The sequence below is a fragment of the Globicephala melas genome, chromosome 2 (assembly GCF_963455315.2).
Source record: "Globicephala melas chromosome 2, mGloMel1.2, whole genome shotgun sequence".
Taxonomy (NCBI): domain Eukaryota; kingdom Metazoa; phylum Chordata; class Mammalia; order Artiodactyla; family Delphinidae; genus Globicephala; species Globicephala melas.
In genome coordinates this window covers 13,561,815-13,587,532 of record NC_083315.2, presented here as the reverse complement: position 1 = coordinate 13,587,532, position 25,718 = coordinate 13,561,815, and the positions used below count along the sequence as shown (strand labels likewise).

At 38.7% G+C, this 25,718-nt stretch overlaps 1 protein-coding gene across 16 annotated transcripts in view; it reads left to right on the top strand.

Annotated features, from left to right (window-relative positions):
- MLLT10 (MLLT10 histone lysine methyltransferase DOT1L cofactor) overlaps positions 1 to 25,718 on the top strand; it is a 249,193-nt gene that overhangs the window by 123,727 nt on the left and 99,748 nt on the right. For all 16 annotated transcript variants that reach the window (XR_004035214.2, XR_004035213.2, XM_060292985.2 and 13 more), the window contains one exon: positions 14,285 to 14,380. Coding sequence is in view for 14 of the 16 variants with exons in the window: in XM_060292985.2 (XP_060148968.1) it covers positions 14,285 to 14,380 (96 nt within the window). In the remaining 2 variants the exon portion in view is untranslated. The remainder of the gene's footprint in view (positions 1 to 14,284; positions 14,381 to 25,718) is intronic.

The following is a 25,718-nucleotide window of genomic DNA, read 5'->3' as shown; positions in this document are numbered from 1 at the left end:
ACAATTTGTTTGAATCATATTCTACCCATTGCCTCCAAACAAGCTTTGGTTTTTTTTTTTTTTAAACATTATTCTATGTGCTCCAATTATTCTTTTTTTGTCAAATAATGATGCTCTCTTCAGTTTTCATCTTCTTCTTTTCTTTCTTCCATCTCAGTTCAAGTCCAGCACTTAGTTCTGTCTTTCTCATGAAGCTAGACTTTGTCTTGTGTGACTCACGCTGTATCTCTTGCTTTGGATATCTTTTACACAATTTTCTTATGTTTTCATTTCACTTTTTTACTACTAGTTGTCATTAGTATATGTCTAACTGCCAGGCTATATTGTGTTTTGTTTTGTTTTTTGTTTTTGGCCGTGCTGTGTGGCATTTGGGGGATAGTTCCCTGACCAGGGATCAAGCCCATGCCCCTTGCAGTGGAAGCTCGGAGTCCTAACCACTGGACCACCAGGGAATTCCCTACATTGTGTTTCAAAACTGATCCGTATCTTTTGTACTTTACTGTTTTTTCCACAGTGCCTAAAAATATGGTTTCTTGAACACAGTGAAACCATGTGAAATGCTTGCTTTTTAAACAAACCCAGAGTTTTAAGTATAGGAGTAATGAAATAAAGGTAGTATTATTGACAAGTTTTGAGTAATTAAGAACTGATTTGGGAGGATTTATAGTTTTAGTTGCATTGACTATACTGTAGTAGTTACATATACATTTATAGGAATATGAAACTGGAGCACAGGATGTTAATGGAGTAAGAGGGGTCTGCTGAGGTCATGAAAAGGGATAATCTCTGATGAGACGTTGAGAAGGGATGGACTTTTATCCATGGAAGAAGAAAATGATTTAGTATTTAATGTTGCAAAATGGATATACTTGTTAAGCAGGCAGAGAGAAGTTGAAGTGAGCATTAAATCATTTATTATTCATTCCTTTGTGTGATTACATAGTTTGTTTCCTTAACTTTTTCAGCCTCTAGAGTATGCCCACATCCCTTGCTTCATGGCCCACTTCGTCTCTTTAAAGCCAGCAACGTTGCAGCTCTCTGATCGTCTTCCGTAGTCATATATCTTCCATTGACTCTCTTCTTTTGCCTCCTTTTTTCACTTTAAGGATCCCTGTGATTGCATTGGGCCTGCTGGATAATCCAGGATAAGTAGATATACTTATATATGCAAAGTGCCTTTTGCCATGTAAGGTAACATATTTACAGATTCTGAGGGTTAGGGTTTAGACGTCTTTCAGTACCATTATTTTACCTTCCACGGAAGTGTTGTCTGGTGCTGTGAGAATGGCTTGAATTCTGCCTCCTAGTGCAGTGATGACATGTATTTTTGGATCAGTTTAGCAGGTACTGAGGCTGAATAGCTGCTGCAACCCAGTGCATACCACATACCATTTGGTTTCGGTTTAGTTGAACTAGTCAGTGAACCAAGCTCAGTGTTGAAGGGAAGCTCTATGAATTGAGGTCCACATTAAGCCAACAGCTTTGCATCAGGTGACAGAACAGAGGTAGCTGTCACATTTTAAATACAAAGCTGAGATGCTGATGGGACCAGGGCAGTTGTGTTCTTGAATATACCATTTCCATTTGGCAAGTGAGGAATTTGGGGCCCTTGCCACATTGTTAGTCATTAAGTCTGACTTAATATTAGACATCATAGGCTGGAGAGTCACATTGTTCTGTGGGTCTAGTTTTGACAAGAGCCCACTGGCAAGCTAATAGCTACTTTTCAAAAAGGGGTGCCCCTGATAGCTGTGTCAGGGAGGCAACAAATCTAGAACCCCAATGGGAGCCTCTGGGTAGAGGCTTTTTGCCAGAGTCTCAAATGAGCAAAATCATCAGTCACAAAACTTGTAGCTCAAGTGCATAATGAGGATTGTGGGGCGCTGAAGGTAGAAAGTATTAGCTTCCTTCTTCCCACTGTGAATCTTTCCACTGATGCTGGTGCCTTTTTCTGCCATAAGTCCCGGTAAGATAGTAATCTGGGTAACTCTGTGTGACAGAACCATAAAAATTTGTGTCTCTGCTGTCTCCAAATTCTCCAGCATACTTGGATGGGCGCCTGTGGCCATTACTTGATTTCTCTTTGGGGACTGGGAAGTCTTATCCTCATCTCTAATCATTTTTCTTATTAAAGCAACTGTGATCACCTTAAAGGCTGAGGAGGTTGAGGAAGAGTGAGAGACTCGGGGGGGTAGAGATGGCTCCACACTGTTAAATTCACCTTTGGGTTTAGTTTCAATTTCCAAGGGCATGACGGCTGCTGGTGGGTTAACCAAACAAATTTCCCGTGTTTTCAGCATTCACAGTGCTCCATATTGTGACATCCTCATGGGTGACACCATTTATTTCAGCCCAGGGGACCCCGTGATTCAGCAGCCACTTTGCACTCTCTGGTCAACTTGATTTTGGCTCACACAGTAGGAACCCGTTTTGGAGAGCTCTCCTTAGTCCAGGGTATCTGCCACCCAATACAAAGTTAAACTCTCAGGTTTTCACCTAGTTTCAATAAGGTGCTAGTTTCATAAAGACTGGGAAAGTTTTTCAGGGTGGCAGTGGTGATTGGAAGAATTTTTCTGGATTTCTCATTCTCCAGTGGGTCATCTTTATTATACTGTAAATGCTTTATTAATATTGTAAATCCAACCTGGGGCATCAAGAGCCTGAATACTACTCTTCTAAGTCTCAACTGTAATTTCTTATGGGTGTTGGTCTGCCTCTGGGAAATCTCCCTGAGATTTCCTGACCAAAGCTGCCTTATAGCAACCAGTATCCACTGCAAAAATATCTGAAGTCTTTTATTGTCATCTCTAATTGAATTTGAAGTTGGCTCGATAGATCGCAGGTGGTATTGAGCTGTGAGGCAACCCAGCTATTGCCATTCTTCCTTAACATACATTAAGGCCCCTCTACCTGCATTTTTCAAGTGAACCAGGGTTCCTATGATTCACCTTGTTTCTGCCCATAGTGATTGCTTGCCAGTTTCCCTCCTTTCATGCCCAGTATAGGTGAGTGGCTCTGTTACTGTTGTCTGAAAAGGGTTAGAACTTTCTGTTCACTAGTTACTATTACGGTAGGATGGAACTGAAGCCAACTGCCAGATTGGTGAGGAAATCATCCTACCTGAAGGTTTTTTTTTTTTTTCAATTGAAGTATAGTTGATGTACAAAATTATATATGTTGCAGGTGTACATATAGTGATTTACAGTTTTTAAAGTTTATACTCTATAGTTATAAAATATTGGCTATATTCACTGTGTTGTACAATATATCCTTGTAACCTGGAGGAGGTTTTAACAGCCACCTCCTCAGTTCTTCCTCATTATCAGGCAGTAAAATGAAGGACCATTTACTACTTGATTGATTGACCATATGATTTGCTCAATGTTTGTTAGTCATTCCCACAGACTTCCCTCAAATCCCATTAATTGGCCCTTGAGGCCCTTGTTCTTCCTCTTCCAGAAAGCCATGTCTCTAACAGCATCACATTCCTATTACCAAACTGTCAAGAACTTTGAAAGAGGTCTGTGATTTTACTCTACTTACAAGGTAACTAGTTAGGAGACAAGAAAATTCTGAGTCAGAGATGAAGTATAGTTTATTACTTAAAGCAGTAGAAGTAGCCAGAGTATCAGTGTTTCTGCACTGCTCCCCCAAGATCCAGTTTCCATAGGGCAGTGCAAAGAGGACCAGATGACATCTGCTCATGCAGTCTTTTGCATTGCAGTAGAGGTGATCTTAGGGCACCTGAATCTTTTGTAATAGCCAGTAAGTGTGGCTGCCCTTTGCTCCTAAGGTACACATTCTGTTTTCTAAGTCTGATCATTATATGAACAACCTTGAAAAGATAGTTCAGAATGACGGGCAAGTCATTGCCTCATTCTCAAGACATACACTAACAGTAGAGACTCATGTAAGAACTTTCTCCTAACACATGACAATCTTCAGATTATGAGGATTAATACAATGTTTATTTTTCATTCACAGCTAAGTCCAGAATGGATGTTGCAGACAGCTTTCTTTCTTATAAGGCATGAATCAGGAATTTAAGTTCCTTCCACCTTGTAACTCGGCCTTCTTTTCATTGTTCCTTCGTGGCTGCCGTGTTCACTTGCATTAATCTCTGGAAGAGGAAGGAGCATGGACACTCAATACTTGGGGCTGTGAAGGACCAGGCCTAGAGGCAGCACACGTCGTTTTTCATTCAGATTGCGTTTGACTTCAACGCAGTTGAGTGACACATTGAACTGCAAAAGGAAACTGGGAAATATCTAGTTATACTCTGAATAAGAAAAGGAAATGGGTTTGGTGAATAGCTAGCTGTCTCTACCTCATTTTAGCCCATTCTTTTTGTTAAGCCATATGTAATTATTAAAAAAAATTCAGGGCTTCCCTGGTGGCGCAGTGGTTGAGAGTCCGCCTGCCGATGCAGGGGACACAGGTTCGTGCCCTGGTCTGGGAAGATCCCACATGCCGCGGAGCGGCTGGGCCCGTGAGCCATGGCCGCTGAGCCTGTGTGTCCGGAGCCTGTGCTCCACAACAGGAGAGGCCACAACAGTGAGAGGCCCGCGTACAGCAAAAAAAAAAAATAAAAATTCAAACAAAACAAAGCATTTAAAAAAATGCAAGTTAATTAAAAAAAAAAAAAAAAGACCCACTCCAGAATCCACCATCCAGAAATAGCCATTATTACTACTAAGTAAATTTTTATATATAGATAGCTATATAATCCAGATTTTTATATACAGATGGAAAATAGATTTTAAAAAGGGTAGTTAGAGCAATAAAAAATATTAAAATGATATACCTTAATTTTTAAAATATTAGTTAGATTTATTTGGCTATATAGAAGAAAAAGAAAGTGAAGCAAAATAGATAATGTTGAACTTCATATAAAATTTCCTTACCACAAGAGATATTATTTCCTTAAATTTATACCTTGAAGCTTAATAATAGAGATTACAAAAACAAACAAAACATTGAGAGGTAAGATTGTCTTTCCAGTTCAGATGCTTTTAGCTGTAACAGAATATTGCTAAAGCAGTAGGAAATTTATTGTTTTGCATAAGATGTTCAGAGGCTTTTCTAAGATTAGTTAATTTAACAATAGCCAGTTCAACAGTAGCAGGGCATTGTTGTCTTTCTTTTGGTTCTCTTGGCTTTTCTAGGCATAGTTGTAAGGTCATTACAGTTGTTCCAAGGGTCATGGCCTAACACTTGAGCATCTGAAGGCAGGAAGGGAGTACGTTTTTAAGAGAGAGAACATTCCCAGCCATCTCACAGAAAATTTACCCTTCTGTTTTATTATCCTGACCTAAATCTATCCTGGACCTAAGGCAGTCAGTGGGTAGGGAGGGTAGATTTATCTAAATTGACTTAGATATACCATGTTCACCTCTGGGCTGGAGTTTGAGGATGTGAGAGGGTGATTAGCCAAAGAAAACCAGACTTTGTCTACAAGGAGAGGATTTATGTGTAATTACTATTTGGTGGCAAACTATTTTGTTTTAACTACATGCTTCAAAATCTGTATTGAGCTCCTGCCTTGAAAGGCTAACAGCATCCCCATACTCTTCTCATTTCCTGTGCCCTCCAGTTTGTTTGTTTTTCAAAGATCTTTATGTTATATTTTTCAGGTCTGGGGCATTCTCTTCTGTAAACACAATCCTCAGAGTTGTTTTAGGGATTTGTTCTGTATTTTTAAAAAATATTTATTTATTTATTTGGCTGTGGCGGGTCTTCTTTTTTTTTTTTTCCCTGCGTTGGGTCTTAGTTGCGGTGCGCAGCGTCATTAGTTGTGGCATGCGGGCTCAGTATTTGCAGTGTGTGGGCTTAGTTGCCCCATGGCATGTGGGATCTTAGTTCCCCGACCAGGGATGGAACTGGTGTACCCCACTTTGCAAGATGGATTCTTAACCGCTGGACCGCCAGGGAAGTCTCGCTCTGACAGGTCTTAGTTGTAGCACATGGGCTTCTTAGTTGTGGCGCATGGGATCTTTTTTTTTTAGTTGTGGCATGTGGGCTCTTAGTTGTGGCATACAGACTCTTAGTTGTGGCATGCAAACTCTTAGTTGTGCATGTGTGTGGAATCCAGTTCCCCAACCAGGGATGGAACCCGGGCCCCTGCATTGGGAGCATGGAGTCTTACCCACTGGACCACCAGAGAAGTCCCATTTGTTCTGTATTTAATTTAAATTTGTAGGATGGTCACTACCAGTCCTTTCACCACAGCTTCTCCAGTGAGTTCTTTATATCATGTCTTAAATTGGCAGAACTTTATTGTTCAGTATCTTTTTTCAAGAATAAGTTCTGCAGACCTGTATTCTGAGTTTGTTCATAATGGAAAGTATTTCCTTATTGTCCTAATTTTTGAATTGTATCTTGGCTATATATAATATCATTAGGTCACACTTTCTTTCCTTTTAAGAATTCAAGCAGTGGACCTGGAGAGTATTGCTGTGGGGAGGACCAGGGACAGTCCCACCCCCCTGACCCCCTTGCAGTCAACTGAGTTTAACTACAGTAAGTCTTGCCGTTGAACATTCTGTAACTGAATTTTTCAGAATGCGTTTTTTCCAATTTTTATTTTGTGGGCTTTTATGTTTGAATACATCTTCTGTTCTCCATTCATTGGATTTTCTACTTTAGGGACACAGGTTATACTTATGTTTGATTATCTTGTTTTATGTAGCTCTTAGTTCCTCTCTAACCCCCTACCCCCCTTTTATTCTTGGCCACGCTCCGTGGCTTGTGGAATCTTAGTTCCCTGACCAGGGATCGAACCCGGGCCACAGCAGTGAAAGTGCCCAGTCCTAACCATTGGACCCTCAGAGAATTCCTTCTACCCACTTTCTTTTTTTTTTTTTAAATTTTTATTGGAGTATGGTTGCTTTACAATGTTGTGTTAGCCTCCACTACACAACAACATGAATCAGCCATCCACATACAGATATCCCTTCCCTTTTGGACATAACCACTTTAATATCTGCTGATTTTTCACTTGCATTGCTAGGATTGTTTCATGCCCCTTTTTAAGCAGTATTTTTATTCTCAAGAATGTATATTTTTTTCCTTGCTGATTCTATGTTATTTACTAATTCTGTTTTAGTTTTTAAATTACTTTGGTTGTATAATCCCTATCTTTGACCTTTTTTTGTTTCATTATCTCATTTTTGTGCTTTGTTCGAAGTTTTATTTAGCGTGAAGCAGTTTTGAGAAATATCTTCAAATTGCATTTTTTTAAAAAAATTGTATTTATTTATTTATGGCTGTGTTGGGTCTTTGTTGCTGCGCGCGGGCTTCCTCTAGTTGTGGCGAGCGGGGGCTACTCTTCGTTGCAGTGCATGGGCTTCTCATTGCGGTGCCTTCCCTTGTTGCGCAGCATGGGCTCTAGGCGCGCAGTCTTCAGTAGTTGCGGCTTGTGAGCTCTAGAGCGTAGGCTCAGTAGTTGTGGCACACGGGCTTAGTTGCTCTGCGGCATGTGGGATCTTCCCGGACCAGGGCTCGAACCCATGACCCCTGCATTGGCAGGCGGATTCTTAACCACTGCGCCGCCAGAGAATTCTGAGAAATATCTTTATGCTGAGTTATATTTATTTGTAGGGTAAGATTTTTGGTTCTCTTATGCACGTTGTGTTCTTTATATTGTTTCGTTTTTGGCTGTGATTTCTTTGCCATGCAACTTTTTTCCCTCTTGCTCATTTTTGTGAGGCTCTTGTAGATATTTGCTCCACTATAGTTTAGGTAATTTCTTGAATCTCTTCTCACCATTTTTGAGACTAGGGTTTGAGGGCTAAGTATTTTGCCTTTTCCTGACGCCAGCGGGAATGGCAAGGATGCAGTGTAGAAGCTCAGCTGGGGCAGTATAGTTTTTGGTAAAACCTCAGGCTCAGCTTTCTTTTCTAATTTTTGATTAAATGTCTTATACTAGATTTTAATCTCTTAACTGTGTGGGGTATCTCATACAGTTAAGAATACCCTCTGATTTTATATAATTCACTCCTAGCCTAGATCCTTTACTTCCAAAGAGTAAGTACTCTCTCTTCCTCTAGTTTTTCCTGTTTCTGCCCTGAAGCTTGCACTACTCTTTAGGCAGAGAACAAATTAAGTAGGCAGGAAAACAAAATGAAAAGATTGCTTCTCTGCAGAATGAGGGGTTTTTGTGATATTCTCAGAATTTTAACTAATTTTGGAAGCAGGATTATTAATAGCTGAATTCTATAGTTCAGTCCAGGGCATTTTCTCCTCTATTTCTGAAGTCTTCTATTTCACTGCTTGCTTGCCAGTTTTTGTTTAATGCATTATTATCTGCCTCTGCCAATCCCGCAGTTTTGGTTGCTGTTTGGTTTGTTGTTTTCACTGGTTTTTGTTTGTTAGATTTTGAATCGTTAACATTGGAAAAATTTGATGTGATTTCAGATCACCGTTTTTTAAGCGTTAGGAGTTATTAAATCTAGACACACTCTCCTTAGTAGAAATTTAATTTCTAATATTGGGCTTCCTGATGAACTCTTCTTTGCACTTAGTGATGATGAAATTCTTTCCTACATATGAGCAAATCTTTGTTGATAATTTAGAATTTTTCTGGGGAAGTAATAACCTCAAGCCAAATATTGCATTCCTTTTAGAATTCACTTTCTGATTTACCCCCAATATTTCTACCAGTTGTTCAGTGATTGCACGTGTACTTTTCAAACTCTGAGATATCTGATTTCTCTGTGTCTGAAGACATGAACTTATTTCAGGTGTTATCTCTACTGTATTGTACTTTAGTTTTCCTTTAACCGTTAATTTCTTTACCCATTCCAGTTTGAACACTGGAAACATTGGATGTCTCTTAGTTGCTTATCTTGCTCTAAACTTAGGTTAAAAACTCCTGTATCGTCCCGAACTTCTACATGGAAAGTAGTTCATTCTGGAGCTAAAGCTACTTTAAAATGGAAACATTTTCTCTCCCTTCTTTTATATCTTTTCTTCTTTTCCCTACTCTTTCAAGTTTCCTTTTTTTTTGTTTTTTGGCTGTGTTGGGTCTTCGTTGCTGCACGTGGGCTTTCTCTAGTTGCGGTGAGCAGGGGCTACTCTTCGTTGTGGTGCATGGGCTTCTCATTGTGGTGGCTTCTCTTGTTGCGGAACACGGGCTCTAGGTGCGCGGGCTTCATTAGTTGTGGTGTGTGGGCTCAGTAGTTGTGGCACATGGGCTTAGTTGCTCCACAGCATGTGGGATCTTCCCAGACCAGGGATTGAACCCGTGTCCCCTGCGTTGGCAGGTGGATTCTTAACCACTGCACCACCAGGGAAGTCCAAATTTCCATTTTATAATTCGTCATCATGGGTAACTTACCTATATTTTTATTTAAATTAAAAAAAATATATATATTTTTAAAGGTTTCAGTTAACTTTCTTGGGAGGTGTAGGTTAAAGTCTATTTTGTGCTTGTTTAAGCCATTCCTTTGTGATCTGTAAAAACAGATCCTTACAGGGCTGTTTTAAAGATTAAATGAGATAATATATATATTTGTAAATTACAAATTGCTACAATTCTGATTATTTTTATTGTTAATTATACACACTAATATATTTAGGAGTGACACTGGTTGTCCTTACCTATGGTTTTACATAAAAATATTCAGTATTTGTTTATTTCCTTCTGGTTGGTACTCTCTTTTAGCATAAAATTTTATTCACTTATTTATTAAATTTATTTTTTATGGAAATAATATAGTTGATGTAAAGTATATTAGTTTTAGGTGTACTATGTAGTGACTTGATATTTACATACATTATGAAATGATCGCCATAATAAGTCTAGTAACTATCTGTCCCTGTACAAATTTCTTAACAATGTTATTGACCATATTCTTTATGGTGTGTATTATAGCCCCTTTGCTCACTTATTTTATAGCTGGAAGTTTTCTCCCCCACCCTGCTCAGTTTGTTCTCTGCATCTGAGTCTGTTTTTGTTCGGTTTGTTTGTTTTGTTTTTTAGATTCCACATAAAAGGAAGGTCATATGGTACTTGTCTTTCTTAGTCTGACTTATTTAACTTAGTGTAATACTGTCTAAATCCATTCATGTAAAATGGCAAAATTTTATTTTTTTAATGGCTGAGTAATATGACACGCACACTGTCTTCTTTATCCATTTATCTACTGATGGCCGCTTAGATTGCTTCCATATCTTGGCTATTGCAAATAATGCTGCAATGGACATTGTGCATATGTCTTTTTGAATTAGTGTTTTTGTTTTCTTTGGGTAAATACCCAGAAATGAAATTGCTGGATCATATGGCAGTTCTATTTTTAATTTTTTGAGGAATCTTCACATTGTTTTCCATAGTGGCTGCACTAATTTCCAATACCACCGACAGTTCACAAGGGTTCTCTTTTCTCTGCATCCTTGCCAACACTTATAATTTGTTGTCTTTTTGATGATAGCCATTGTGACAGGTGTGACGTGGTATCTCATCGTGGTTCTGATTTACATTTCCCTGATGATTAGTGATATTGAGCATCTTCTCATGTGTCTGTTGGCCATCTGTATGTCTTTTTTGGAAAAATGTCTATTCAGGTCCCCTGCTTATTTATTTTGTTTTATTTTGCGGTACGCGGGCCTCTCACTGTTGTGGCCTCTCCCGTTGCGGAGCACAGGCTCCGGACGCGCAGGCTCAGCGGCCATGGCTCACGGGCCCAGCCGCTCCACAGCATGTGGGATCTTCCCGGACCGGGGCACGAACCCGTGTTCCCTGCATCAGCAGGTGGACTCTCAACCACTGCACCACCAGGGAAGCCCCCTCTGCTTATTTTTTAATTGGGTTGTTGGTTTTTGGATGTTGATTTGTATGAGTTCTTTGTGTATTTTGGATATTAATCCCTTATCAGATATGTTGTTTGCAAGTATCTTGTCCCATTCAGTAGGTGGCCTTTTCATTTTGTTGCTGGTTTCCTTCACTGTGCAAAAACTTTTCATTCTCAGTTTGATGTCCCTTTTGTTTATTTTTGCTTTTGCTTCCCTTGCCTCAGGAGACATATCTGGAAAGATTCTGCTAAGACCAGTTTCGAAAAGCATGCTGCCCATGTTTTCTTCTGGTTTTATGGTTTCAGGTCTTCTTTTTAAGTCATTTTGAGTTTATTTTTGTATATGGTGTAAGAAAGTAGTCTAGTTTGACTCTTTTGTATGTAGCTGTCCAGTTTTCACAACATCATTTATTGAAGAGGCTGTCTTTTCCTCATTGCATATTCTGGCCTCCTTTGTTACAGATTAACTGACCATGTAAGCATGGGTTTATTTCTGGACTCTCTGTTCTGTCCCGTTGATCTGTGTGTCTGTTTTTGTGCTAGTACCGTAGTATTTTGATTACCATAGTTTTGCAGTATAGTTTGAAATCAGGGTCTGTGATACCTCCAGCTTTGTTCTTCTTTCTCAGATTTCTTTGGCTCCTTGCATAAAATTTTAAAGCAGAATTCATATCATATTAACCATTTCCCCACATCTTTAAATATTCCTTTAGAACATGCTTTTTAAGTGGCCATTACATGGTTGTATAATAATTTTTCAACCACATCTGTGTCACTGGACATTCAGATTGTTTTCAGGTTTTTTATCATTGCAAATAGTAGCATAATAAACTGTATTTAATCCTTTGTTCACTTCCTAGAGGTGAAATTACTAGATCAGATAAAGTATTCATGGTTTCTAACTCTTACCTTTAAAATGGTCCTTTGCATTTTTACATTCTCTCAAGTAATGTATGCAGGTACTCATTTCACTGTAACTTGGGCAACATTGGGTCTTATTATAAACAAAAACCCAACAATTTTGATCACTAGGTAATAGAAAAATATTACCATTAAGTTCTCTAGTAGTTGGGTTGCACATTCTTTGTTATTGTTGTTTAGTGACTCAGTTTCTTTTATAAATTGCCCTTTGTACATTGTTTTATGGCATATATATTTTTTCTTACTGATTTATAAAAAATTTAAACAGCACTGAAATACGGAACATATTAACTCACTTCTCAGTTTGTTTTTAGCTTTTTAATGGTTTTTAAATTGATGTAGAAGTATTTTGAATTTGAATAGCTAAAACTGCCTTTTCCATTTCTGATTTTGTTTTTAATCTTATTGGAGTATAGTTGCTTTACAATGTTGTGTTAGTTTCTGCTATACAACAAAGTGAATCAGCTGTATGTATGCATATATCCCCATATCCCCTCCCTCTTGAGCCTCCCTCCCACCCTCTGTATCCCACCCCTCTAGGTGGTCACAAAGCGCTGAGCTGATCTCCCTGTGCTATGCAGCAGCTTCCCACTAGCTAGCTATTTTACATTTGGTAGTGTATATATGTCAACGCTACTCTCGCACTTCGCCAGCTTCCCCTTCCCCCGCTGCGTCCTCAAGTCTGTTCTCTATGTCTGTGTCTTTATTTCTGCTCCACCACTAGGTTCATCAGTACCATTTTTTTAGATTCCTTATATGTGAGTTAGCATACGGTGTCCATTTCTGATTTTTTAGTGAGTTTTTTACTCTTAGAAAAAGTCTTTCTTTAAAGTTTTAAAAAATATTTTCTTAAACCTCTTAGATTATTTTAATTTTTATTTAACTATTTAAAGTAATCCATTTGGATTTTGTCTTACTTTGTATGATACTTTCCCCTAAATTATTAACCAGTTATTGTAGTACCATTACTAAATAATTTCAGTCTTTCCTTGCTGATTTGGAATCCCATCTTTGTCATATGCTAAATATTTATATTAATTGAATATTTTCCTGGAATTTCCTTTTGTTCTATTGTTCTATTAAAATCAGCCTATCTTTTTAGTGTGAAAGTCATTAGACTGTGTTGATTCATATCTTACCGGCCAATATTATGAATATAATCTATCGATAGCCTCTTCCACTGAGCATTTGAAATCCTCATCTCAGGATGTATTTCTTGGCGTATTACAAAGGACCAAAGTTCTGTGTTATTTCATGATGAGTTCCATACATTCACATTTTCATAGATTTACACATGCATACTTTACTTTTTACTCTCGTGTGCTTTCCAAGATTGTAGAGATTGTTTATCTTGTTCTTATTCAGACTCTTTACATGATGACTGGGATCTAAGGGGGCAAAGGTGAAAGACGTAGAAGACTTCTCAAGGCTCTTCTTGGCTCCAGAACTTGTACATGACATCCTATTACAAAGAATTGGAGGCATGAGTCCTTATGATCTGTCACAGTTAAAATATCTTCATAGTAAGAAAGTTTCCTAAAAAAATCTGAATAAAAACTATTATTGTGTTATTTTACATTTTCTTTTACTAAAGTATTAACATTGCAGTCAAGAGGTATCTAATGTACTTATTAAATCAGGAGTTAAAAGCAAAGAGTGGCAGTACTCTTGGGTATTACAGTAAAACATCTATCCTTAATTTTTATGCTTTTTGTTTTGCTGGTGTGTATTCTCTTTTAGGGCAGAGCCAGTGATATTACTCTTTCATGCCTTGAATAGATTAAGTTCTCCGAATGTTTAAATTTATGAACTATTGCAAATAAGTTGAATTAACTAAATAGTAGTAAACTTCACACCCAATACTGACTCTTACCTACTGATTCAAACATCTGAGAGTGATTTCGTTAAAAGTTTTTGGTGTTAAATAAGGTTGGGCTCCTAATATGTAATTAATTTCTTATTAATTGAATTCCTTTGTTATATTTCAATTCATCAGTTTTAGCAGAGATAACTAATTCATCTATTTTTGGAGTAAACCTCAGAAAGAATTTTTTGCCTGAGTTTCTATGCTCTGTTTTGTAGTTTGTGGGCCATAGAATTTAATGCATGGTGTTGGAGAATCCGACATCATTATGATGTGATAGTGCATGTCAAAGTGCTATGTAAATTTTAAAGTGCTATTTATGAAATGTACGCAACAGTATTTGGTGTTTTTAACAGAAGAAAAAGTTTGTCAGATATAAAAGTAGCAAATAATTGTAGACTTTAGTTGTTTATATATTGTTCTACGTTGGTCAAGGATAAGGGAACTGAAGTCACCTTAAAATAAGTTATACTAGTATTACTATATATTTTAATATATAGTAATATATATAGTAATGCCATAAGTATATTACTAGTATTGTTTATATATAAAATAATATGATCATGGTTAGAAGTGATTGTTATTTTTGACAAATATTTGTTAACATTGTAAATTACTTAAACACAATTACATAGAAATCTCATCTTTATTATGTATATGTGGGTTATGATTTAAATTTAAATTGGATTTTACTTCTATTCACTTTTAGAAATATAAAGAAAAGGACAAACACAAACAAAAACACAAGAAGCAACCAGAACCATCACCTGCATTGGTTCCTTCCTTGACTGTTACTACAGAAAAAGTAAGTTTTAAGTGTCATATTTTGTTCTACATAATAACTAGTTATGTGCTGACTTTTACCGTTTAACTAGTTATGTGCTGAATTTTGAAAATACTTGAGGAAGTGTCCTGGTTCCTTCTAAGCATTTCCACCTCTCTAACCCTGCATCAAGTGCTTTAGGTTTTCTATTCTTAGTCCTTTATTCTATCTTCTGTTTATTCTATGCTGATTTCTGAAGAATGTTAAGTGAGGATAACAAGTGGGGGGCATCATTGAGATGTAAACTTTGGGCTGTGCAGTGGGCTTTGTCCACCTGTGCTTTTGAATTTTGGCTTCATCACTTACAGACCAAGCTCTTAGGTTAATTAACCTCTTTGTAACTCAATTTCATCATTCGTTAAAGTGGGGGAGATAATTGTTGGAATTGAATGAGGTAATGCATATGAAGCAGTTAGAACAATGTCTAGTTCATAGTAAGTATTACTTAGTAAATGTTAAATATTATTAAGATTATAATCATGTGGGTAACAGGAAAACAAGTGGGGATGGTGCTGGGCAGCTGGGACAGAGTAAGAAAGGGAGGTGGGAGGGGTGCAGTAGAAGAGGCCAGGATGAGAGACCAATCACATAAGGCTGTATAAGCCTTATGTATAAGGACGTAGTTTTTAGTCTGAGTGTAAAGATAGCCATTAGAGCAGCGGTCCCCAACCTTTTTGGCACCAGGGACTGTTTTTTTTTTTTAATTAAGTTATTTATTTATATTTTAATTTTTGGCTGTGTAGGGTCTTCATTTCTGTGGGAGGGCTTCCTCTAGTTGCGGCAAGTGGGGGCCACTCTTCATCGTGGTGTGCGGGCCTCTCACTGTCGCGGCCTCTCTTGTTGCGGAGCACAGGCTCCAGATGCGCAGGCTCAGTAGTTGTGGCTCACGGGCCTGGTTGCTCCGCGGCATGTGGGATCTTCCCAGACCAGGGCACAAACCCGTGTCCCCTGCATTGGCAGGCAGATTCTCAACCACTGCGCCACCAGGGAAGCCCCAGGGACTGGTCTTGTGGAAGATAATTTTTCCACAGATGGGGGGTGGTGGGGTGATGGTTTCAGCATGATTGAAGCGCATTGTTTATTGTGCACTTTATTACTGTTATTATTACATTGTAATATATAGTGAAGTAATTATACAACTCACCATAATGCAGAATCAGTGCGAGCCCTGAGCTAGTTTTCACTTGCCACTAACTGATAGGGTTTTGATAGGAGTCTGCAAGCGATTGATTTATTATGGTCTCTGCAGTCAAACCTCTCTGATAATGATAATCTGTATTTGCAGCCCGCTCCCCAGTGCTAGCATCACCACCTCATCTCCCCCTCAGATCATCAGGCATTAGATTCTCATAAGGAGCACGCAAGCTAGATCCCTCGCGTGTGCAGTTCACCGTAGGGTTTGCGCTCCTATGAGAATCTAATGCCGCTGCTGATCACAGGAGGCGGAGCTCAGGCAGTAACGTGAGCAGTGGAGAGCGGCTGTAAATATAGATGAAGCATCGCTTGCTCGCCTGCCACTCACCTCCTGCTGTGCAGCCCGGTTCCTAACAGGCCACGGACTGGTACCAGCCCGGGGATTGGGGACCCCTCCGTTAAAGAGTTCTGATCTGAGATGTAACATGGTGTTACTTAAGTTTTGTAAGAACCTGTGGCTGCTTTGTTGTAAATGGACTATAGAGAGTCAAGAATGAAAGGAGGGAGGCCATTAGGAGGTTATTGCAATAATCCAGAAAGGGATGGTTGTGACACTGGGGGGTGGTGAAAGGTGATCAGGTTATGAATACATTCAAAAGTAGAACCCACGTAACTTTCTTATAGATAAAAAGTGTAAGAGAAAGAGGATCCAAAGATGATTCCAAAGATGTTAGCCCACATAACTAGAAGGAATGGAACTGCTGTTGACAAAGATGTGAAAGACTGTGGGTGTGGTAGGTTTAGGGGAAGAAGAGGAATTCAGTTTTGGGTATGGTATTTGTTCTTTTTAAAATTTTTAAAAATTGAAGTATAGTTGATTTACAGTGTTGTGTTAATTTTTTCTGTATAGCAGAGTGACACAGCCATACATATATACATATTTTTTTTCATATTCTTTTCCATTATGGCTTATCACAGGATACTGAATATAGTTCCTTGTGCTGTACAGTAGGACCTTGTTATTTATCCATCCTATATATAATGGGTTGTATCTACTAATCTCCAAACTTCCAATTCTTTCCTCCTCCACATCCCTGCCCCATGGCAAGCACAAGTCTGTTCTCTATGTCTGTGAGTCTCTTTCTGTTTCATAGATATGTTCATTTGTGTCGTATTTTAGATTCCACATGTAAGTGATATCATCTGATATTTGTCTTTCTCTTTCTGACTTTTTTCGCTTAGTATGATAATCTCTAGGTCCATCTATGCTGCTGCAAATGGCATTATTTCATTCTTTTTAATGGCTGGGCAATATTCCTGTGTGTGTGTGTGTGTGTGTGTGTGTGTTTGTGTTTAGGGTTGTCCAAAAAGTTCGTTGGGGTTTTCCTGTAAAATCTTACGGAAAAACCGGAACAAACTTTTTGGCCAACGCAGTATATACCACGTTTTTTTATCCATTTGTCTGTTGATGGACATTTAGGTTGCTTCCATGTCTTGGCTATTGTAAATAGTGCTGCTATAAACATAACGGTGCATGTAGCTTTTCGAATTATAGTTTTGTCTGGGTATATGCCCAGGAGTGGGATTGCTGGATCATATGGCAACTCTAGTTTTTGAGGAACCTCCATACTGTTTTCCATAGTGGCTGCACCAATTTACATTCCCACCAACAGTATAAGAGTGTTCCCTTTTCTCCACACCCTCTCCAGCATTTGTTGTTTGTAGACTTTTTAATGGTGGCCCCTCTGACTGGTGTGAAGTGGTACCTCATTGTAGTTTTGAGTTGCATTTCTCTAATAATTAGCGATGAGTATCTTGCAAAAGTGGTTCTAGAGGGAACATATCTTAACATAATAAAAGCTATTTACAACAGAGCCACAGCGAATGTAATACTCAGCGTTGAAAAGCTGAAAGCATTCCTGCCCAAAACAAGACAAGGATGCCCACTCTCACCACTTCTCTTCAGCATAATATTGGAAGTTTTAGCCACAACAATGAGACAAGAAAAAGAAATAAAGGTATTCAAACTGGTAGGGAAGAGGTAAAGTTGTCATATACACAAATGATATGATGCTATATGTAGAAAACCCTGAAGACTCCACACAAAAACTGATGAACGAATTTAGCAAGGTAACAGTATACAAGATTAACATACAGGAATCAGTTGCATTCCTTTACAGTAACAGTGAAATAACAGAACAGGAATGCAAGCAAACAATCCCTTTTAAAATTGCTTCAAAAAAAAAAAAAAAAGAAACTTAGGAGTGAACCTTACCAAGGAGGTAAAAGACTTATATGCTGAGAACTACAAAACCTTAATAAAGGAAACTGAAGATGATTCAGAGTAATGGAAAGATATCCCCTGCTCTTGGATTGGAAGAATTAATATTGTTAAAATGGCCGTACTACCCAAAGCTATCTATAGATTTAATGTGATCCCTATCAAATTACCCATGACATTTTTCACAGAAGTAGAACAAATAATCAGAAAATTTATATGGAAACTTTATAAAAGACCCAGAATTGCCAAAACAATCCTGAGGAAAAAGGACAAGGCAGGAGTTATGACTCTCCCAGACTTCAGACAATACTACAAAGCTACAGTAATCAAAACAGTATGGTATTGATACAAAAACAGACAGGTCAGTGGAACAGAATAAAGAGCCCAGAAATAAACCCACACACCTATCTATGGGCAGCCTTCGACAAAGGACGCAAGAATATACAATGGTAAAAGACAGTCCCTTCAGCAAGTGTGTTGGGAAAGTTGGACAGCTGTATGTCAGTCAGTGAAGTTAGAACACACCCTTACACCATACACAAAAGTAAACTCAAAATGCTTAAAGACTTAAATATAAGACAGGACACCATAAAACTCCTAGAAGAGGACACAGGCAAAACATTCTCTGAAATAAATCGTAGCAGTGTTTTTTTAGGTCAGTCTCCCCAGGCGATAAAAATAAAAGCAAAAATAAACAAATGGGACCTAAATAAACTTATAAGCTTTTGCACAGCAAAGGAGACCATAAACAAAACAAAAAGACAACCTACGGACTTGGAGAAAATATTTGCAAATGATGCAACCAACAAGGGCTTAATTTCCAAAATATACGAACAGCTCATACAATTCAACAGCAACAAAAAAAGCCTGGGATTTCCCTGTTGGTCCAGTGGTTAAGACTCCATGCTGCCAATGCAGGGGCCCTGGCTTTGATTCCTGGTCAGGGAACTGTATCCTGCATGCTGCAACTAAAGATCCCACACACTGCAATGAAGATTCTGCACTCGGCAGCAAAGATCCTGTGTGCCTCAAATAAGACCCAAGATACAACTAAGCTTATACTTTCCCAAATTCTGCTCTAAGGGATTGATAATAACTGTAACAGTGAGACCTAGTGAGTGATAAGGTCTGATGTTTTGAGGTTTTATACCTGGAGGGCTTTAGAGAGAGAGAGGGGTTTAGAATCAGCATGGAAGAGCAAGGGAACCCAGCCCACCTGCATAGCCAGTGAAACCAGAGTAGAGTAGCTGGAGTAGAGTATCTATTACTTGAAGTAGCTGTGAGGTAAACAGGGTGTTCAGGGTGACCCCTGATTTTCTTAGAGCAAGAATCTGCAGGGAATATTCTCAGAAAAGGTTGAGCTTATTTATTTTTTAATATTTATTTATTTATTTGGCTGTGCCATGTCTTAGTTGTGGCGTGTGGGAATCTAGTTCTCTGACCAGGGATCGAACCTGGGCCCCCAGCATTGGGAGTGTGGAGTCTTAACCACTGGACCACCATGGCAGTCCCAAGGTTGAGTTTAATATAGCAGCTTTTCTTGATCATTCTGAGTTCCAGAGAGAACAGTGGAAGGGTTTCAGCTGTTGAAGAGGGAGCAGCGGGAGTGTGTGGACAAAATGTTCATGGCTGAGTGGGAAAGACGGAGGAGAGGATTAAACTGGATTCTGGGCTTTCTGTTAGTGAGTGGCAAAGAGGCAGGTGAGGATTGACCTGGAGTCTGTCTTTTGGTAAAGTCGTAATCAGATTAACCCTAGGAGATTGAAGGAAAATAATCTGGTGAGGCCTTGAGTATGTATGTATGTATGTATGTATGTATGGCTGTGTTCAGTCTTCGTTGCGGTGTGCGGGCTTCTCATTGTGGTGGCTTCTCTTGTTGCGGGGCACGGGCTCTAGGCACATGGGCTTCAGTAGTTGCAGCCCATGGGCTCAGTAGTTGTGGCTCACGGGCTTAGTTGCTCCGCGGCATGTGGAATCTTCCCGGACCAGGGATCGAACCCGTGTCCCCTGCATTGGCAGGCGGATTCTTAACCACTGCGCCGCCAGGGAAGCCCAGGCCTTGAGTATTTGAAAGGGGCAGGTAGTGTGGGCTCCTTCTTGACCTGGTGGATGGATGGTAGAGGATTTGAGCCATAGATTCCTTTTAGGAGGAGAGTGTTCCTTTACTGTTGGTGCACCACACTTTTTATTACCTTCTATTGATGGAAACATAGGACTATATCAAGGAATGTAAGGCTGAGTTTTATTTTGATCTTCAAGGCTCCTTTTAGATCCCATGGTTAAAATTTGTAGAGCACATTTGGGCTTCCCTGGTGGCACAGAGGTTGAGAGTCCGCCTGCCGATGCAGGGGACGCGGGTTCGTGCCCCGGTCCGGGAAGATCCCACATGTCGCGGAGCGGCTGGGCCCGTGAGCCATGGCCGCTGAGCCTGCGCGTCCGGAGCCTGTGCTCCACAAGGGGAGAGGCCACAACAGTGAGAGGCCCGCGCACCGCAAAAAAAAAAAATAATAATAAAATTGTAGAGCATATTTAAATTGAGTCACTGGGAAGTTTAATTTACTATTGCAGTTTTTAAATACCTGTACTATATAGCCAGTTTTTTGTTTGTTTGTTTTTTGCGGTACGCGGGCCTCTCACTGTTGTGGCCTCTCCCGTTGCAGAGCACAGGCTCCGGATGCGCAGGCTCAGCGGCCATGGCTCACGGGCCCAGCCGCTCCGTGGCATGTGGGATCTTCCCAGACTGGGGCACGAACCCGCGTCCCCTGCATCGGCAGGCGGACTCTCAACCACTGCGCCACCAGGGAAGCCCTATAGCCAGTTTTGATTGTACATTTTTGAACCTTGCATTTGTCATTTCTTACACCTTAAGGCAAAATTCCATTTTGTTTATTTCTTTATTAACTTAGAATCGACTCTGCTGGTCTTAGAATTTTTAATTGTACTTTATGTATAATTTTTAACCCTTTTTTGACTCTAAACATTTTTCAGGCTAGGAATTAGCAGCAGGTAAATGCCTCGATGTCATGTCAGTGTGATGTCACTGTAATCCTTTAAATACTGCAACGTTAATTTATCAATATAATATTTTCACATAAATCCTTGATAACCATGGTAGTGTACTACTGGTGATACATAGATATATTAAAGTCACTAGGAATAGAGTAGGATTTTCATATTCATCATTAAGATTGTATATATAAGTGTCCTTCCTGGAAAACATAGCTTGTTGTTTCTGTCATTGGGAGGTTTAGGTTTTTAGGTATAAGGGGATTAGATGGAACAGATGGGATTAGATTCTGCAGAGACTTGAATTAAGGGAATCCTTTAATATAATACATCAAGTTGAGAAAGCAGAAAAGGAGGCTCACCTTGTGTTTGTAGGACAGCATGGTAGCTTCCCCTGATTTCCTCAGTTTGGTCTTTCCGAGCACTTCAAATCTGTTTCCTTCTTTCCATAGTGTTAGTAGAAGGGTGTATTGTCAAGGAAGGATAAGAGAAGAAAGTCTTAGCTCTTTACCTTGTGCCGATTTGTTTGGTGTCCGTGTTATTTTTCTGAAAAAAATATTTGAATGAGGGAAAGCCATAGTTAAGTTCTGTTTTCTTGTATCTCTTGGCCTTTCAGTAAGTATAACTTTTAAATAAAACTGTTACAGTTTATACTGTTTTTCTAAGATTTTTTGATAGTAGAACAAACATTTTTCTGTAAAGTAGGTTAATTGATTTCTTAATGTTTAAAAACTTCTAATATGCTTCTTTAAAGATTAACTTTTAAAGAAATCTGTAGAAGTTTTAACTTACTAAGAAATCCAGGTGTAGATTTATCCACTATGTTTTTAGTATATGTCAATCTCTGTTCTTTTCTTGTGTTATTCAGCAACACAACACCCTTGAATGCTAATCATGCTTAAACAAATTTTTTTGGAGACTTAATTTTTAAGGAAATACACACACATACACAATAATCTTATGATAATAAAAGTATTCAAAATTTTATTGTATCAAATACATTGGACCTTCTGTTAGCTTTCTTGAGGTAAAATTGACATACAATAAATTGCACATATTTGAAGTGGAAAATTCCATAAATTTGTGACTTGATTTGCTAAATGATTAGCAAAAGTTTCCTTGTGATTTAGTGTAATGCCCTTCTTGCCTTCACATGACTACCCTTGCCCTGGCAACTATTGTGTTTTCTGTCACTGTAAATTAGTTTGAATTTTCTAGAATTTTAAAAATGGAAACATATAGTATGTACACTTCTTTATCTGACTTCTTTCACTCAGCATAATTATTTTGAGACTCATCCATATTGTGTGTATGAAGAGTTCATTCCCTTTTATTCCTGACTAGTATTCTGTTGTATGGGCTTACCATAATTTGTTAATCCATTTAACAATTGATGGACATTCAGGTTGTTTCCAGTTTTGGGCTATTAAAAATAAAGCTGCTAGGAACATTGTACAATATTTGTATGGGCATGCACTTTAATTTTTCTTGCATAAATACCAAGGAGCAGAATAGCTGGGTCACATGGTAGGTATGTCCTTAATTATTTAAGATAGTGTCAGACTATCTTCCAAAGTGGTTATACCATTTAACAATTCTACCATCAGTGTACGAGAGTTCTTGTTCCTCTATGTTCTCTGCAACACTTGGTATAATCAGTTGTTTTAATTTTAGCCATTCTAGTTAGGTACGTATCAGTTTCTCATTGTGGTTTTGATTTGCATTTCCTTAATGACCTAAATTATGTTAAACATCTTTTCATGTGAATAGTTGCCATTTATTTATTTTTTCCTTTTTATTGGTTTGTTTGTTTTCTTATTACTGAGTTTTGTGAGACATTATATGTTCCGATGCAAATCCTTTATCAGATATGTTATATGTTTTCTTTTAGAAGTTTTATATTTTTATGTTTTACATTTAGGTCGATGATCCTTTTTGAGTTAATTTTTGCATATGATGTGAGTTACACATCAAAATCCACTTATTTGAATACTGATATTCAGTTTTTCCTGAGCCATTTGTGGAACAGACTGCCCTTTCTCCACTGAATTACCTTTACTCCCATTTGTATAAAAACAGTTGACCATATATGTATTGGTCTATTTCTGGACTCTGTTCTGTTCCATACCACACAATCTTGATTACTGTGGCTTTATAATGACTCTTGAGGTCAGATAGGGTCCACTTCCAACTTTGTTCTCTTTCAGTTGTTTGATCTGTTCTAGGTTCTCTGCATTTTTATATGAATTTTAGAATTGTCAATTTATAGAAATAAAACTACTGGTATTTTGACTTGAACTGTAATGAATCTTCAAATTGTTTTGGGGGATAATTGATCCCTCAATAACATTGAGTCTTCTAACCTGTGAACGTGTGTGTGTGTGTGTGTGTGTGTGTACACCCAACATCTTCTTTATCCATTGATCTGCCAGTGCACATTTAGGTTGTTTCCATGTCTTGGCTATTGTAAACAGTGCTGCAGTGAACATTGGCGTGCATGTATACTTTCGAACCAAGTTTTTCTCCAGATATATGCCCCGAAGTGGGATTGCTGGATCATATGGTAGCTCTATTTTTAGTTTTTGAAGGAATCTCCGTACTGTTTTCGGTAGTGGTTGCACCAAGTTACATTCCCACTGACAGTGTAGGAGGGTTCCCTTTTCTCCACGCCCTCTCCAGCATTTATTATTTGTAGACTCTTTGATAGCCATTCTGACTGGTGTGAGGTGATACTTTGTTGTGGTTTTGATTTGCATTTCTCTAATAATTAGCAGTGTTGAGCATCTTTTCATGTGCCTTTGGGCTGTCTGTATGTCTTCTTTGGAGAAATGTCTGTTTAGGTCTTCTGCCCATTTTTTGATTATGTTGTTGTTTTTCTGACATTGAGTTGTATGAACTGTTTGTATATTTTGGAAATTAAGCCCTTGTTGGTTGCATCATTTGCAAACATTTTCTCCCAGTCTGTAGGTTTTTTTGGTTTTGTTGATGGTTTCCTTCACTGTGCAAAAGCTTTTAAGTTTGATTAGGCCCCATTTGTTTATTTTTGCTTTTATTTCTTTTGCCTTGGGAGACTGATCTAAGAAAATATTGTTATGATTTATATCACAGAATGTTTTGCCTATGTTTTCTGGGAGTTTTATAGTGTTATGTCTTACATTTAGATCTTAAAGCCATTTTGAGTTTATTTTTGTATATGGTGTCAGAGTGTTCTGATTTCATTAATTGACATGAGGGTTTCCCAGCACCCCTTGCTGAAGAGACTGTTAATATATTTTTAATAGATATATTGATTTTTTTCCTTTTTAATCTGTTAATATGATGAAGTACGTTGATTTTCCGAGGGTTGATTTTCCAGTGTTGAAAAACCTTGCATTCCTGGGGAAATCCCACTTGGTCTTGATGTATTACCATTTTTATATACTGTTTGATTCTACTTTTAGAAATTTTACAGGAATTTTTGCCTCTGTATTCATGAGGGATATATATATATATTTGTTTGTTTGTTTGTTTTTGTTTTTGTTTTTGCGGTACATGGGCCTCTCACTGCTGTGGCCTCTCCCGTCGTGGAGCACAGGCTCTGGACGCGCATGCCCAGCGGCCACGGCCCACGGGCCCAGCCGCTCCGTGGCATTGTGGGATCCTCCCGGACCGGGGCACGAACCTGCGTCCCCCGCATCGGCAGGCGGACTCTCAACCTCTGCGCCACCAGGAAAGCCCCATGAGGGATATTGACCCATGTTTTCTTACAATGTCTTTGGTTTTTTTTTTTTTTGCGGTACGCGGGCCTCTCACTGTTGTGGCCTCTCCCATTGCGGAGCACAGGCTCCGGACGTGCAGGCACAGCGGCCGTGGCTCACGGGCCCAGCCGCTCCGTGGCATGTGGGATCTTCCCGGACCGGGGCACGAACCCACATCCCCTGCATTGGCATGCAGACTCTCAATCACTGCGCCACCAGGGAAGCCCCAATGTCTTTGGTTTTGGTGTTAAAAGGAATGCTGGCCTTATAAAATGCATTGCAGGTATTCACTCTTGTTTTCTGGAAGAGTTTATGTAAATTTGGTAATATTTCTTAATGTTTAATATTATTCACTTTTTTTTTTTTTTTTTTTCTTTTTGCTGCACTGCACAGCTTGTAGGATCTTAGTTCCCTGACAGGGACTGAACCTGGGTCCTTGGCAGTAAGAGTGCAGAGTCCTGACCACTGGACCACCAGGGAACTCCTGCTAGTATTCTCTTTTAAGGCCATCTGGGCCTAGAGTTTTCTGTAGGGGAACGTTTTCAACTGTAATTTCATTAAAAGAAAATAGATACAGGGCTATATTCAGGTTATCTATTTCTTCTTGAGTGAGCTTTGACAGTCTTTTCTCTTTTTTGTAACCAGGCTGGCTATGAATTTTTATGATCTTAAATTATTACCTTTGGGTTCCAGTGATTTTTCTCTGTTGTTATTATGTTTTATATTTTAGTGATTTCTGTTCTAATTTTATCTTTTCCTTTTAACTGCTTGCTTTGGGTTTCTTTTCCTCTTCATTTTCTAATTTATTAAGGTGTAATATGAATTTATTCAAGACCTTTCTTTTCTCTAAAATAGGCAGCTTAAAAAAAACGTTATTTTTTAGAGTGGTTTTAGATTCAGAGAAAAATTGGAAAGTAAAGAGATTTCCTATATAACTCCTGACACCTTCCCGCACTGTCAGCATCCCACACCAGAGTGATACATTTGTTACAATCTGTGAACTTCCACTGACACATCATTAAGGCTTAAAATCCACAGTTGGCATTAGGGTTCAGTTTTTTTTTTTTTAAACATCTTTATTGGGGTATAATTGCTTTACAATGGTGTGTTAGTTTCTGCTTTATAACAAAGTGAATCAGTTATACATATACATATGTTCCCA